The 16,694-nt window shown below is 41.4% G+C and overlaps 1 protein-coding gene across 2 annotated transcripts; it reads right to left on the bottom strand.

The window, feature by feature from the left end:
• Positions 1–12: 12 nt before the first annotated feature.
• On the bottom strand, positions 13–8,167 carry smyd2b (SET and MYND domain containing 2b). 2 transcript variants are annotated; one of them, XM_062411254.1, is made up of 12 exons: positions 7,847–8,167; positions 6,167–6,230; positions 5,942–6,052; positions 5,791–5,851; positions 4,654–4,778; positions 4,486–4,553; positions 3,378–3,480; positions 2,538–2,648; positions 2,331–2,451; positions 1,517–1,691; positions 1,090–1,198; positions 13–639 (listed from the first exon to the last, which is right to left on the bottom strand). In XM_062411254.1, the coding sequence occupies exons 1-12, from the start codon at positions 8,014–8,016 to the stop codon at positions 559–561; spliced, it is 1,299 nt and encodes a 432-aa protein (XP_062267238.1). In that variant the 5' UTR covers positions 8,017–8,167; the 3' UTR covers positions 13–558. The 2 variants fall into 2 exon arrangements, with proteins under 2 accessions (XP_062267238.1, XP_062267239.1); XM_062411255.1 differs by lacking the exon at positions 7,847–8,167 and adding an exon at positions 6,329–6,449.
• Positions 8,168–16,694: the final 8,527 nt, after the last annotated feature.

The following is a 16,694-nucleotide window of genomic DNA, read 5'->3' as shown; positions in this document are numbered from 1 at the left end:
CCACACATGTGTTTATTTAGGAATTTTTTTATTCATTTTCTTTTACCTCGTATTACCGTGTGTGTTGTAGAGGGTTTCTCTAGCAGTACTGGAAACATTATTTAACACAGAGCACAGAAGATGTCAATACAAACACAGTCCTCCATCCCAGCTCCCTGTCGAGGAGCTTTAACAGACCCAGCAGTTGTCCCGACATTCCAACACATAGATATCTCCAGTCTGATGGATGACAGGATCCAGCTGATGCGTCATTCACGAGACATAACAAAAACGAAATCATCAACAGTCTGGAAAATAACTTCTCAAACGTCCTATGATGACAGCTTATTTCTTAGCTTCCCATTTTACAAAAGTTCCGCACACAACTCATATTGCAACATACGCAACACTGACGAGGGAACGAAAATCCATAGATGAATCTTTCCGTAAAAACATGGACGCCTTCTCGTCTTTTATCCAGGAACAGAAAGAGTAGAACACTTCTGTAAAGCTCCTGGATGAAGGAGTGTATTCAGTCCATAGGAATAAGCCACGTCCCGTCATTTCTATCCTCTCTCTTCATTTTTGTTTAATCTCATTGCGCAACTCTGCCAAGTACAAGTGATCTTTCCCGTGAGCCACCTCCATTATGGCCATTGCCTGTGGGCACACAAAAATCATTTATAGCATTAAACATGTACATTAAATATAGAGATTTGGTGGCGATTAATCACTTTTCTAGTACACACTAAAATGTGTCTGTAGCACTGACTATCAGAAGCCATTCTTAATTACTCAACCAGATAAGTAGGTCTTTAAAAAATACATAGCAGTAACAATGTTTAACATTTAACAAACCAGCTTCTTTTACTAAATTAAAAACACATTTACTTTCCTCTAAGTGAGATATTAAAAGTTTTGGTTATAAGTACCAAAGATCAGGTCTCGTACCAGCACAAGTGTCAGAGTAAGATTTCAAATGATACCCTGACGCTGACGATTATTGTTTATTACTTTCCCAGTGGAGTAATTTATTAAGAGTCATCTGTAGCCAGTGGATGTGGTATGAGAGTATATTTATATGTATATATCATGTAAGAGTGCAATGACCTTATTGAGAAAGCTGATGCCCAACGAGGGCTTCTCCATCCCCATGTACAGTCGGCCCAGCTTCAGGTACATGGAGGACACGTTCAAGGAGTAGGGGGGATACAGCTGCCTGCAGGGGGCAGAGTTCAAGATATTTTACTCAAACACAAAGAATACATCTCAAATGTGTTTATTTGATAATATAAAAAAACTTTAGCAAAGAATCTTATAGTGCAGATATCACATGACAAACCAGGCTTTCCTCTTGTAAAGCTGTATCTTATTCCTGTTCATTGTAATCATAGTAATGGATGAAGGAGAAAACTCATTAAAATTATTCAGGTATTGTCAAAACTGACTTAAATTAATAATAATAATACATTAGATTTAATACACTCTTTAGAAACTACAAAAAATATTCCGGGCAGAAAGTATGTTGGATTCTTACTTGTAAGGTTTGACAATCTTCTCGCCGTATCTGATGGCTCCGTCTGGGTCTCCCATGTAGAGACAGACGCCCATGGCCTGGTACATCATGTGGAGCATGTAGACGTTGCTGTCATCAAAGACGGACCCCATCTTATCCAGGGTCTGCTCACACATCTCCAGCAGCTCACTAGGAGGTGCCATCGAGTCAAGGCTGCATCAACACACGCTCAGGACACAGCCGCTGCTCTACAATCAGATAATTTAGAGTTTGGGAAACTACTCTGCTGAACACTAAAGTCCACGATGAGTGAATATGTGAGTAAAGCGCAACTTTATCTTGAATTATTATTTATAAAAACACTCATTACTTATAACCTGTGGTACTAAAGCACATAATAGAGTGTGAGTGGAGGCAAAAGGAAGTTTAACACCTATTAGCCTCTTAAGTAAATTAATAAAAAAAATGAATGTTGGTAAGATTTACAGACGCACAGGGTTCATAATAAAAAGGTGATTCTAGAAATTGAAACAATAATCTATAAAAATCAAAAATCAAGAACTTGTATAAATTGATTAATTCCATGGATCAAAACTAAATAATATAAAATAATTTCGCTCTAAAAGTTGTTTTTGTTTTTGTTTGTTTGCCTTTGTATGTGCACTATTCTTTGTTATTCTCCATAACATTTGTATACATTGTTAGACTGCTGTAAGTAACATTATACGAGCACATTCGTAGTTTGGGTTAACTCTGGCACTCCTATAATAAAGTATAACAAACGTGCAGTCACACACAACCGAGCATGTTATTGATTTATCATTTAAAAGGATATATTTAACGTGTTTGAAGGCTCTGAACTCTCTGATGGATTTCCTGGCGTATCGCACCATGTTGCTGATGACCTCTGGCTCGATGGGGTCGCTCCGCTTACGTACTTTCAACTTCTTCTTGTCCTGAGAGTGAAAACAGAGCCGGAGCTTAGTTAAAAAACAAAGCACGACGTGTTGGTTCTCAGGAGCTCATTTGTACTGGGCCTTACTTTGGACTGAGTTTTACATTCCTGGCAGTCACAGGTGAAATAGTAGGACTCTCTCAGTCGGCTGTTGCGGTCGTCTGTTGGGTAGAGGAGGTCTATGTAGCTGATGAGCACCTGCAGGTGGAGACATCACATGAAAACACAGCACATGAGGATCCCCACACAATGCTCGCTGTCCATTCCTGATTATGTCCTCTTGTTTGAATGTCTCAATTAGCTGCCTGATAGCTGTTAACCTGCAGGTTAAAGGTCACGGCTGAAAATAACCCCACCAGCCTCCTATTTAACATTATTCTTAATTAGAAAAAGCTTTTCAAAGTAATAGTTCAACATTTTAGGGGATACACTACTCAAGTTTGATAGCAAATTAATTCCAGTATGTCACTCAGCAGAGACATTTTCTTGCACATAAAACCCCAACTCTCTATTTTCAAACCTTGGAATTATTGTTTCCTGTATGTATTATAAACATATCGTGGAGTTAATAATGTGCTGATTGATAACCTTTTTTGGCTGTCCCTAAAGAGAAGACATGTTTAATTCTATCTCCACCAACCTCCTGTATTACTTGTGTGTTATGGACAAATTGCTGGTCAGCTCCAGAGTATATGGACATTATCAAATAGCTGCTCTGTATCTTATGTTCTTTAAACATGACTCATTGGATCTTCTCGCTATGCTCTGATGAAGCTGCTGTATCAAATCAAATCAAGCTCACGGTCTGTAATGTAATTATCTAATGTTTCACACACTCATCCAGCTTGTAAGTAACATGGCGCCCTCCTCCACAGACAACATGAGAGGACCCAACCCCCTCTCAGGGCAGCTGTCCCCTTTCCTCACTTCGTCTCCAGGCTTCATGTCCCGCACGGCCCGAATCTCAGCTGACGTCCCCTTGTATGTCACGATGACACTGTGAAGACAGCTGTGGTTGATCAGGGCCACACTGTGGGTAGAGACAAACAGATACGGAGAGAAAGAGACAGATTAGAGTTAAAGACACCACTCTCTACGTCCCCGTCCTTAAAATGGATGAGGTGGCAGCAAAGAGACGTATTATTGCTCAGAACAATGATAAAACTGTGACATAACCACTTTGTTTACCAGGCTACCACTGTGCCTACAGAGGGGCCTTGAGTGTCCCTGAGATATGTCAGCGACCTTGCTGTTACCTGGGTGGTTGGCTGGAAATAGCTCAACAAGGAGCTGAGAGGGCAAATTCACCTTCTCTCAGCCCCAGCAGGGAGCTGGGATTATACCACCAAAGACCAACTGGAGGAGAAAAGTGTTCTTGTCTGGGCTTTGGATGACTGAACATTTCCAAGATTTCCAAGTAGTGTCCATGTGCCAGAACTATATGGGAAAAACAAGTTCTTTGTATTTCGGCTATCGAATGCATCTGCAACACTTAAGGTGCATTTTGTGAGTTTCTGCTGCTCCTAAAAGTGGGATCTTGGTGGTGGTGAGGATCAAGATATAAACTGTATACAAAAATGGATGTTGACTCAGGATCCAGAAAGAGAAGCCAGTGTGGAATTGCCTGAAACATGTGTTCTCCTGAATGATCAGCAGAGAGCGGCTCCACAGAAAATGACCCTACTCTGAACTTGACTTATTACACCAGTAAATATATCCCTAGGTAGATTATGGTCTTAATTGCTGGTTTCAAGTCTTTTTCAAGAGACAATGAGTCTTGATTGGTAATTGATGGTCCCACGTAGAGTCAAATAAAGAATGAATCATGGTATGCATTGTTGCATAGATACCGTGTGATTGACAGCTAGTACAGTCCAATAGGCATCCTCTGAGTGTCAGTCAGCCCCGGGCAGCCTTTGAGAACTGGTGCAAACCATCTAAATCGCTAAACTATGAAATCAATTTGAAATAAAACAAAACCTCGAGCAGAGATAGTGTAAGGAACATACAGTTGCATGAGAGTTTGTGCTCTTACTCTGGGTAGATTGCTGTTCCCAAGTGGGATAGTTCATCGTCCTCTATTGTGAAACCATTACAAGCGACCTGTTGAATAAAGGACACAGAAAGAAACACTGTTCATGTACTTGTTCATCATCTTTTGAATGTTTCACAGAGACTCACACATTGTCATGGTGTGTAGTACCTGGGAGAACAACGTGAGCAGCTCTTTGTGGTCAGGAAAGTCCAAGTGCTTGGAGAAAAAACGATACAGTCCGGCGATGTCTGACTCTGTCATCTCTCTTTTCTCGTTATCTACATCCTCCACGTCTGTTACAGAAAGAGTTAACATTTTATTTGTATTGTATTAGATGCAAGTACTGACAGTTGACGTTTGTCTTTTGTGGCATTTTAAATTAGCGAGGTAATATTTTCAAAATTTCAGCTTTTGATGTCCAACATAGACGACAGGTCAGCTCCCCAAAAGTGAAGCCAAATCATTTCGATGGGCCCCTAGTGGCTGTCCTCAGAACTGGACACAAACCCAACCTTCTCCATGTTAGTTGATGGGACATAGGCTGAATCACAAAATACACATTAAGTACAGGGCAAATTGTTATGTTTAGTTTGGTTTTAATTCGTTTTTTCTTTAAATGTCATGATTGACAGCTAAGACTGACTTGCGATTGGTCGAGCATGTGTTTCAATCATCAATACTTTTCAGATTCTGCCTCCAAATGACATCAATAGCTCAAGATGACAGCGCTATAGTATCCAGGATATTTTGAAGGAAGGAGAGATGCGTCGTCCATCTTTATATACAGTCTACAGATAAGATTTCGGTATCACTCTCTTCACATGTTAAATATGAATGTTCAATGTGACTGGACGTCTTAAGTTAGACTGCATTGCTCTTACGGTGGTAATCTGATTTGTGTCTGGATTTGAATCTCCATTAACAACTTGAGCAGCATCCATGCTTCATGACAGAGTGACAGGCGGTAGATCAAATTCACTTCCTCCGAAGGTCTTTGCTGGATAAGAGTCTTTCCTCACCTCCACACCGATAAGCTCCAACAACTTTAACCATACAGGGATAAACAGCTCTCCTTCCTTTATTTGTCTCACTATGCCAAGGCCACATTGTCGCTGTGACTGCTACTACCTGCCAGAGTGTGTGTGTATGTCAAGTTCCTAGCTTGTAATACAAGACACCGTATCATTGTACTTCAGTTATCCAGCACTGTGTTACACTTGATAAATTTGGACAAAATTAGTTTGTTTCTGTAAGGACAAAAATGAGGATTGGATGATTTTCTGTGTTGTTAAAGTTAATACTCACGTGATTGCACATCTTCTATTAGCAGGATCTTCTCAGACAAACATCTCTCTTTCTGTGTTTTCTGTGGAAACCCGTGGAAATAAGCACAGTTAACGATGGTACAGTTTGTGCCAGAAAGCTCTCACACAGGATATTTTTGTGTGTCTTCAACCTTCTTTGCAAGGATCCGAGCCACCAGGCGGGACGTCTCTGATGGGCACCAGTTCTCTCCGAATGCATTCATTGCTGAGCACTCGAGCTTGTGCATGGCCCAGTCCCCCTTCTACACACATGTAAATATCAATATATGGTTGATAGGGCCACTGTTGCCCTTTGAGCATCCACACATGAGTCTTCACATTGCAGTCACTCTCCTGGTTGTTGGAGTGTTACTTACCTGGCATTTCACATTGCAGTAGAAGGCTTTCCTGCACTTCCCACATTTTGCCAATCCGTTTTTTCTACAAATGACAATAAGGAGAGTCGATGATATTGTGGTTGACAAGCAGCACATCATAAGAAAAGTTACTTAAAGATTCTCAGCCATCCCTGTACACACATAGAAACGACCCAGGCTTCAGAGCCCATTGGATGTCAACTTCCATACCACAGACCACTCCCAATAAATCAGAGCTCAATCTTGTGGGTACCTTTTTGCCTCAGTGTCTGAGTATATAGACGTAAAACTCCGTCTCTGAGACTAGAAGGAGCAGTTGCTGGTGCCCTGTCATAACCGATAGCAATGAAGGGCTTTAAAACATTCTGTGGTATTAATAGAGCTGGCCGTAGCTCGGACCACCTGTCTCTGCACCACACTGAAAAAAAGTAAAGCAGTCCGAATGTCCACTGATGCCATTTTGGAGACACTTAAAACCAAAGGCCAGACAAGCTGCTCTGTGTTCAGGGTTTGTGGTGGGAAAACATGAGAGTGTAAACATGGGAAAACATGACCTGATGTAAATTCTGCCTGGAGTTACAGCTTTTACCAAGTTTATTCATTTAAGATAAAAGTGAGTTGACGCTGGCCTGTGTAACTTTGGGCATCTCACCAAGGACTGGGTGCATGTGTTATTCTAGGGTGTGAAATTACTGCCTTCCTTGTTAAGTGTTGGGTCAAAGCAAGCCGTGTAACAGATTTAATTCACTCTGAACAAATCAACACACAATCAGACGATCTTATATCATACTAGGAAGAGAAAAGTCTCAACAGATGGTTCATGAAACTCACAGCCAACTGAATGCGTCTCCATAATTCATGTTTGTGTTGGAAATGTGTTCAGGACATTGACATGGTCTGGTTCTAATGCATTTATTGAGGAGTAAGATTAAGTTAAATTAACTTAATCCAAACTCTGTCCCTAAGAAAGAGGCTAATTAATACACATACATGAAGATGTGCAGAGAAAAGACATGTAATGGTTTTGAATTGATCTCAGGAGAATATACGCACCTGTATTTATGATTAAGTAACTTACGATTCACCCAAGAGCCCAATCACATAAAAAATAGTCTGCTTTAAGTATTATAAACTTGTTCGTCTGCAAAAGAGATTAGCATTGTGATATTATGACAAGGTACAGCCCCTTCATTGATCCCAACTACAGCTGCCGTTGATCGAGACTGTGTTATGCAATCATGATTCAGGAAACAGAATCTCTTTCTCATCGGCCATCCTTCCTTTTCTGACAGGGAGGTATAGAGACAGGTGAAAGACGATATATAGAAACCGCCATTGAGAAAGACGAGCCACACAGACCGAAATAGATTCTGTGGAGTGACACTTTCATGCCAAAGAGCCCATGTGGTGCTGAATGTGACAGCGATCATTAAGTCACTAATGAATGGGTTTGGTAAAACAGAGAACCACAGGTTTGCAGTTTAATACTTTTTTAAATCATCAATGCTTTCAGAACTAGAAATCTAATGGAAGTTTTTTGTGGATGTGCTCCCACAGGTTACACGTCATCATCATGAAGTTGCATCTGGTGCAGGGTCTTTATGAACTTTATCAAGTGCAGAAATGAAATGAAACGAGTTATTAAATCCCACAGCGAACAGAAAATAAACCGATGATTACCTGTTGAAGCAGAACTCGCAGTAGCAGCCTCTCTCCTTCGCTGTCAGCACGTAGGAGTACGCGGGGCTGGAGAACAGGAGCTCTCCAGCCTTAAAGGCTCTGGACACGCGCAGACCTCGTCCTTTCCCCGGACTCTCGAACCTCTCGAGTCCCTCGATGCTGCCCGTCATCGTGTCTTGTCTCCAGTTCGTCTTCACGCCGGAATGACCCCTCACTCCGAAGAAGCAAGAAGTGGGATGTGGCCCCCCCAACTCAACAGGCGGAACCCTCCCCAATAATAGTTCATAGTAGCATCCAAAAGGCGCAGCTGCAAGGAAGTTATTCAGTATAAGATATATTAAAACTTCTTGTGGCAAGTATAGTCATAAAGATATACATATTTCCACACGCCTTATCTTTTTTTTGTGGTTTTTACACTGTATATATTAGTTTATACCATTCTTATACCATACTCTTGCTGCGGTAATATTGCAAATGTCCCTATTGTGGGACTCTTATCTTATCTTATCTTATCTTATCTTACACATGGCAGGGGACCGTTTTCCCTGTGGCTATTTGTGGTTTTTGGTCATTGAACCCAATTATGTTATAAGTGACGACTTTTAGCTAACTTTCTTTTTCTTGTATTTGTTTACCAGTAGAGTCTCACTTGAGGACCACGACTCACGCATCACGTGACCCCTGAACTCCCTGACGTGTTGACGTAGGACGTCACGGACAGGGGCGACAGGTGGCGACAAAAAGACACGATTAAGAAAATAATTATAAAAAACAAACAGAAGATTAATAAAAGGATAAGGAGAGAAGAGCGGAACTGACGTGGACACAATTGAAAAAGAAACGTTTCATGAAATGTGTTTACGACAAGAAGATTAGAAGTTGAGCCAATGAGACAGGTGTGTATGCTGGTCTCGGGTAACGGAAGCTTTACTATACGAATGTTTTGCTAATGCTAAACGTTGTGTCGCGACATTACCTGAGTGGGAGACACCTTGTTGTTCATGGCAGCAGCACCCAGGGGACCGGTGTCGTGTTCCGGTGGTGAAGAAGATGGAGAACCAAACAACCGCCATGATGAACCCGTGACTCTTGAGGGCACAGGTAGGATTGGTTATCCCAACACATCACAACACATCCGTGGTACAGGCTTGTTCTGAAAACTATAACTATTACATTGTGTAGAATACACCTTTGCACAATGATGGTGTCCTTACAAAGTTTTGCTGTGATTAACAAAGTTGTTGATACTTTTATATCCATTCATGGTTGGTGGTTGTATTGTTAGCAGTTAATTCATTTGCACACATTTGATAAAACACTTGAACACATAACAGTGCTTATGTATGTGTATGTATGTAGCCCACATATATATTCTAGAAAAATACAACGTGAATAAAAAAAGCTGTGCAAAATAACATTTTATATAACATCAGAGTCCCACTCTGGCCCTGTGTCAGCCCCATCACTTTCCATAACACACTGCAGCAGCACACGTTAGCTGAGAATCAAAGTGAGATTATTAAAGTGTGTTAAAGCCACACACGTTCACTGTGGAGAGCAAGCCACCACCATCACTGGAACTGACAGAGGCATCTGTAAGGAGAGGGGGTGGTCTAGTGGCAGAAACTTGGACTATGGGCAGAGAAGGTCTCTGGTTCGTCTCTGGTTCGACTCCACGGAGAAACAACAAAAAGACGAACCTGGATTGATCTGTCCAAAAATCCAAGAGGATTCTCCCTACCCTGTCTAGTGCCCCTGAGCAAGGCACCTTACTCCCCCAACATCTGCTCCCCGGGCGCCGTACATGGTCACTCAATGCTCTGTGTGTCCTGCACCAGATGGGTCAAAAGCAGAGGTTCAATTTCCCTACCTGCATGAGTGTGCATGTCTGTGCATGTGTTTGGGACAAATAAATGCATCTTAATCTTAATCATTGATGGGCATCGATGGTTGTGATTGGCCCGACTGGTTGTCAGGACCAATGAAAATCAGTTTGAATGGGAGGATGAACATACTGTACATGAGCTGACTGATGCTTTGCTCCATATCAGCTCACACTCCCTTCACTTTAAATAGACAATGAGCTGTCACAGAGGTGTTGTGACACTTTCCAGCCCCACAGAAAGCACCACAGAATCCAAACACACTGGTTCGTCTAAAAACAACAACAGCTACGGTTGTTGTTGATGTTTTAAGGCATTGCAGTGCATTAAGAAGGCTTCCATACACTCTGTATAGCTTTATTGGAAAGTGGACAGCAGAGTTTGCAAAAAATGAGCCTTCACTTTAATTATGTCAAACCTTTTTTTAATATGTATTTTATACATATATAAACCACATACCAACATTTATACTGTATTAACAGCCAAGAGGTTGTCATGTTACTGTTGGAACTTTTAGCTGCAGTTCAATGATTCCACCTGGTGGTGAAAATGGAGCTTCACATACTCAAACTTTGTACCATTCATATTTTTATATATATTTATATTATATCAATATATTATTATTTTATATAATTTTATGCAAAGCCAAGATCTACTCTCTTGAAGTTGATCTGCACTGTGGCGAATTAAAACTGCTTTAAATTCAACTGTTACTGTAGTTTTCAACTGCTGCAACACTGGCTTCGATTATATTTTCTCTTTACTCTTTATTAAACAATAGTTAATCTATTATGAGGATGCGGTCCTGACAGTTTAATAGGAGCTCTCAAGTTGGTCACTGTCCAGTTTTGTCATATTGTGCCATCATGTGGGTGTTATTTGTAAGTACACCCTCAAAATCATCACTGTCACCTTAGATAGCAACAGATTATTTGACAACTGAGTGAGTTCAATACAGAGGTAGTGAGGGGGAGCTCAGGTCAGGGACTTGATCTTGAGTAAATTGAAATATTTCATAAGCAACCATGCAAACACATTACACGCCTGCACACCTTCACTCTCTCTCTTTTAGGTAGGCACGCACACACACACAAACACACTCGCACAAGCACATACCACTGTGAAGATTTGTCCCTCATCTGTATCTGAAGGCTTTATCCAACCTTGCCCCAGTTTCCAACCCCGATTTATTATAATTCCATTTTTTTCCCCGTTCTCTCAATCTAAAGATTTGTTCCTCCTCATTTTTTAATAATGTGCAAGCAAGGGAGTCATGTCCCTGGGAGATTATGTCCTCGTCTTTGGCGACTCGTCTTGATTACACCAGAGGAACCTGATTTGATTTGGAAGAAACCCCCCTGTTCCAGGACGGGATCTCTTTAGACCTACCCACTGTACTGATTTCTTGCTTTGTCAGAGGGGATGATCTTGATGAATATGATCTGAAAGAGAGGGAGGGAGAGGGGGATTAGGTGAACGGATTATAATTTCCAATGATGAGAAATAATAAGAAACAATAAATCCTAAGTAGATTTAGTTCTCAAGGAAACCCTGTTAGGGGGAATCAACAGAATAAGAGACAGGACAGAAAAGAGACCAGACATTGTTGTTAAATAGATATGGTAGACCTGACCTGTTTGGTCTGAGATATAATGTGAGTTCTCTTTTGATTTATGATTTGCAAACTGAAATTTAAATGAGCATAAACAACAAACTGTAGAGGTTCAGAATACGCTGCTATGTTCTTGAGTTTGACTGCTCTTTTTAACAGCTAGAAGTAGGGAAATTAGTTGATTGGAAGAAAATCAATTAGCAATTTTTCCATAATCAATTAGTTCAGCTTCTATTCAAGCAGAAAGGCACCGCTGTGAGCATGTTGTGTGTCACTGTTGTATATAGGGAAGAGAGTATCTTTGCATACTTGGATTCAAAGTAATTCCAGTGAAGTGGACTGACGTCAGCTGTTGCAAATGTAAAGTCAAACATATTTGTTCCTGTTTATCTTTTTCATTTTTACTTTATAGGGTAAAAACCAGCCACTATTTTATTCATCAATAAATTGGTTTTATAATTGTTCATTTTCATGAGATCAAATTTGAAACTATTGTTGCTTCCTGCCAGTTAGTTGAAGTTAGATAATCAAGACTTCACCATGGCCTTTAACATTTCCACTACTTTTTGAAATTCAATAGACCTAACGACTTGTTGATTTAATCAGGAAAATACTTTATTCTTGTAACAACAAAGTTGATACAATAATAAAACAAAGTTGATTAGGATGTTCGAACTGTTCCAAACATGGACAACTTAAACAAAAAAATTACACTTATAATAAACAGAGTATGAATTGCATAAATAAAATTTGAGCCCTTAAATAATACAATAATAAAACAAACGTTCAAATAAGTTATACCTCCCCACATTTAAATGTAAAGATGGTAGCACCTGTAGGTTGATAATGGACAACAATTATCAGCAGCTGCAACACTAGATTAAGTGCACTGTAAAAAAAGACATCTGCTTTACTGCCCTGTAGGAGCTTGAGATGCTACATGTCAAATAAAATCCAGTAAATGTCTCTGTAAACAAAAGTAAACATGATTAACAGACGTGGGACCATAGTCCTTCAACAGGGGGCATCACAGTGTACAGATTCAGCCATTAAGTTAAAGACAATAGAGTGTGGTGCATTGAAGCTTTGCACAGTTCAAGGTAGGTGTAGATGTTAATTGATAATTGATTTGTAATGTTTTTTTGTTTTCTAGGTTTATTCTCCATGTATTTTTTTAACAATAAGTTTTCTTAGGGAATGAGGTGTTGAATGGCTTGATCTACATGAGCAAAGTAAAAGACTGATCTAGACTATTTAGACTGTGGTGGTCTGCTGTATTATAATTTTTACCACCACAGTGTCATAATTAACTAAAACATTTTTTTACACCTCTTATAATAACATAATAGATCTCTAACTTAGTGTATTGCACTGTTGCCACATTTTATAGCTGTGTGCAGCACTGTTAACAGCGCTAATTGCTGTGTGCTTGTTCATGCTATTGATTGATCGTCCATAGGTTTTATTGTCCACTCAGAAAGTCAGACTTCATACTATCCCCATGCAATTCAGTTCCGTTTCTCACTCAAGAACCTGTCTCTCACTCTCGTCTGTGTTCCTATCACTCGAAATCTGTTGTGTGTGAGAGCAACCTTTGAAGGCGTTTACCTCCGCTACCGCCATAGAATTAATCACATAGGAAACCTTTAAAATCTCACAATGTATCTGTATCTCGAGCCCCTTCAAGAATTGGACTACATAAGCATTGTGACAGTTTAGACAACACTCTATGTAGAACCGGTGGTCATACTTATGCTCATAGTTGTGGCCTGACTTTGATGGATGCAGTACTTTGTCACATTGAGGACCTCATAAAATGGCAGCTGCTAATGCCTCTCTGCCACGAGGTCGTGCACAAGGGATGTGTAATCCCTTGTGGATGTGGATGTGAAATCCAGTATCGTTAAAGACCGTTGCTGCTTTCAGTCTTGTCGTGGTCGCGGGCTGAGGACTCCTCGATCCATAGCCGTGACCTTGTCATCGCAGGCCATACACAGGCTGCTGTGTTAACTAGGGGTCATCTGCGGGACACGGCATGAGAGATGGACGGGGCTGTGTGTTTGCATTCAGCGGAGGGAGCGAGGACGGAGTACGTGATCATTCTGGGCTGAGCTTTAGGACGGAGTTCACGCCAAGACCATGTGTAATTGTCCCTATATTCCCCTGAGCTGAATCCAGGCTCTATACTGTACAGTAAATCCACACTTTCTGATGAACTGACTGACTTGAATGAGGCAACGTCTACCATCCTGCCTTGTCCCTGGTCGGCCAGTTAGGGAGCCAAGCTTTAAGCCTTAACCCCCCTGTCTCCACTCCTGGCTGGGGGGGAATGTGACGCCTGCCTGCCTGCTCGCCTGTTTGGCCGTCTTAGCCCATGTGGGGTTTGCAGGCGCGGAGCCTCATCTCCCACTGTTTATCCATGTGTCTTTGCTTTGGCTCTGGCCCGACGCTGTAGGCCACTGTGGGCAGAGTGGGGTCCAGTGCCCTGTGTCACCCATCTAAGCTCTGCTTTCACTGGAGGGCTTAGCGCCTCACCCTCCAGCCGCTTTATGAGCAGACAGCTGAGCTAATCTGTCTCCCTCTTCCCACCTCTGTCTCCCTGTTTCTTTCTTTCTCCTCAGGTCTTGGCTCGTCACATCTCTTGGCTCCTTTGGCCCCGTGTTTGTAGTCTAGTTCGCTCTCATGCCTTTCAAACACTGACACTGCTGTTTCTGTTTCCTCAGTACACACAAACACAAACACACACACACACAAAAACAAACAAACACCTACATTCACCTAAAAAAATCTCTTATATGTGTCTTGACTACAGTAGAGCTTGTGAAGAGAGGCATCACTGCAGAGGAGTTCATGTCAGGACAGGTCTCGGGCTTAAACCTGGTTCTAGCCCTTCAGATGGTGACTTGAACCCAAGTTGCTCTTAAACTACATCTCCTCCACTTTGACATGTGAACTGAATTTATCAGTAACGAATGTTGATGGTTCAATGTGTATCGCCCACTGTCTGCACTTTGCGTTAATTTCCTACGTTCCGATGCACGTCTTCTATAAGCTAACGGATATGGAAGAAACAGATGAAAAGGAGCACTACCACCGTAAATCATGGGGAGGCAGTGTAGCAAATATTTGAAGAAATACGACCAGCAAGAGGAAGAAATATCAACAACTTTTTGAGGAGAGACTTTACGAGTTGGTAAGCCACCACATGAGGTTACTTCACCCAGGCACAGGGACAAACAGACACTTTTGCCTCTGAACCAACAGGTACACTATCACAGCCCACTCCACCATGGATATACTGTATTTGTTGTTCTCAGAAACTCTGGACTCTCTGTTGCCCTCTAGCGGAGGTCATGCACAATGACCTTGCCAATGTAAAGAACGCATGGAAGTTTGTATGAGTGCAGTTTTACTTTATTGTGAAACTCTTTTTCTTCTTAAAGAAAGCTTCCATCAGAACCAACCAACAAGTGACTAATACCCAGAGCTAAACATAATAAATTCAAGGTGCGGTGTTAAGCACATTAAGCCTCATGTAAATGTGAAAACACACCTAGATGGGTCAGTGTCATATGGTCTTAGAACGATGTAGTAACTTTGTTTAAACATCTGATGTTTGCTTAAACCATTAACGTGTCTCCATGGCAACACAAAGTGCTTTCCTTGACAGATATTTGCAAAGTCATGAGGCAGGTTATGAGAGGGTTTTTCAGTCTGTATTGCTGCTTCTGTTTATTAGCTGTTGATCAAATTGAGCCGTGTCCTATTTTTAGATTATTTGCTAAAATAATCAATCTGCAGTGAAATGTTGCTGTTAAACCTGAACTTGACTTATTTTCTTGGCCTCTGGGAGATGATTTCTGATTTCTTTAAGTATTTTGGGACATTTAAAATATTAAATTCAAAAAACCAGTCACGGAATCTGCAGTAATTTTCCAAGACTGACGTAAAATCACTGAAACAGCTTTGCTCCAGTACTTTTACATCATCTCTTCCTGTCTTCAATCCCTTTCTTTTCTTTTATACATAAACCATTCTTTATTCTTTCCATCTTCCTCTTGCTTTCAATTTATCCTCTACCCTTCATCATCCCCTCTTCCTCATACCACCTTTCCCTGCTCACCCTCCCTCTGTTCTCCGTCTTCCCCTCGTCCTCCTCCTTTTCGCTGTCCTCTTCGGCTGTCCGGCTAAACTTAGAAGTGACAACAGTTGCAGGGTGACACCAAAGGCTAAATAAGACCAGAACAATAGCTTCTCCCCCCTCCTCCTCTCCGACTCTCACCCCCTTATCTGCCCCTTTAATAGACTTCCATTGTTCTCTCCTTCCACTGTTGCTCTTTCAGGGAGTTTGTTAGCTATGCTAATGAAGGCTGGGCTTGTGTGGGTTTAGCGAGTGGGGATTTGATGCTCTTTAACTGGGCACTTTTAGAAAGGAGAAGCTGTCATAAGGGTGGACCGGGCAGCTATTTACCACCAGTCAAATGTCACAGGCGCGATGCAGCAGTACTTTCTTCCATTAAGTATCTTGCACATCGAAACGTCCAAGATGCTGTACCACTTGTCCTCGAAGGCACCACGTACTATATTTGTCAGCATGTCGTAGTCCTTGTAGAAAAAAAAGAGTAGAGTAAGACAAGATGTGGAGACTACAGTAGAGCAGTCGGTCATCCAATCAGTCAGTAAGTCTGTAAATAGCCTGTCCGATGGCTCCTTTGAGCTTTCCTGTGAGAGGAATTCTCTTTCTCCTTAGTGTATTAATAGTGCCTGTGCATTGTTTCCTACAGCAGCACTACTGCAATCAAAGGAAGTTGGCCTGCCAAGTATACAAATATTTTCCTTTGTCCCTATGTTTAGCCGGCATGTAAGAGTCAGAAGTGTGTTCATAGAGGTGGGTGCACGTGTGTGTGTCTCAACCAACAAATATGTGCATGCTCGTGGGCATTATGTCAGGTTGTGTGTTTATTTATATGTGTAATCTAATATGTACAGTGATGCGTCCTTTAATTGTTTGTGTGAGTGTGTGTGAAAGCAACTCGTGAACTGCACGACCCTGTATCTGAGAGGTCATGTGCTTGGCTGGTTATTGGTGTGCTGGTATGCTGACTGATGAAATACATGCTAATCTACTTCACATGGGCAAGTGTTGTGTTCACAGGTGTGTAGGCAGGTGATGTAGTGTCTGAATCTCTCGCTGCTTTCAGACGTGCACTGAACTTCCAGAGGGGCTTTACGTGAGAACACAAATATGTGAGACAGTTGCTCTGGACATTTTCTGGAACTTTTCCTGCAAGGCCCCTTGTCTAATGTTTTGAAAATGTCAGAGTGAGCCTACGTTTCTAACAAGTGGGAGACA

This window comes from Platichthys flesus, chromosome 18 (assembly GCF_949316205.1).
Source record: "Platichthys flesus chromosome 18, fPlaFle2.1, whole genome shotgun sequence".
Classification (NCBI taxonomy): Eukaryota; Metazoa; Chordata; class Actinopteri; order Pleuronectiformes; family Pleuronectidae; genus Platichthys; species Platichthys flesus.
This window is presented reverse-complemented; position numbering and strand designations above follow the sequence as displayed.

Coding starts and splice junctions, on each gene's coding strand:
- smyd2b (XM_062411254.1), bottom strand. CDS start 8,016: ATGACGGGCAGCATCGAGGGACTCGAGAGGTTCGAGAGTCCGGGGAAA. Junction 4,779..5,790: donor AATAGAAGATGTGCAATCAC/GTGAGTATTAAC, acceptor TTTCTGTAACAG/ACGTGGAGGATGTAGATAAC. Junction 1,692..2,330: donor AGCCTTCAAACACGTTAAAT/ATATCCTTTTAA, acceptor ACTCGATGGCAC/CTCCTAGTGAGCTGCTGGAG.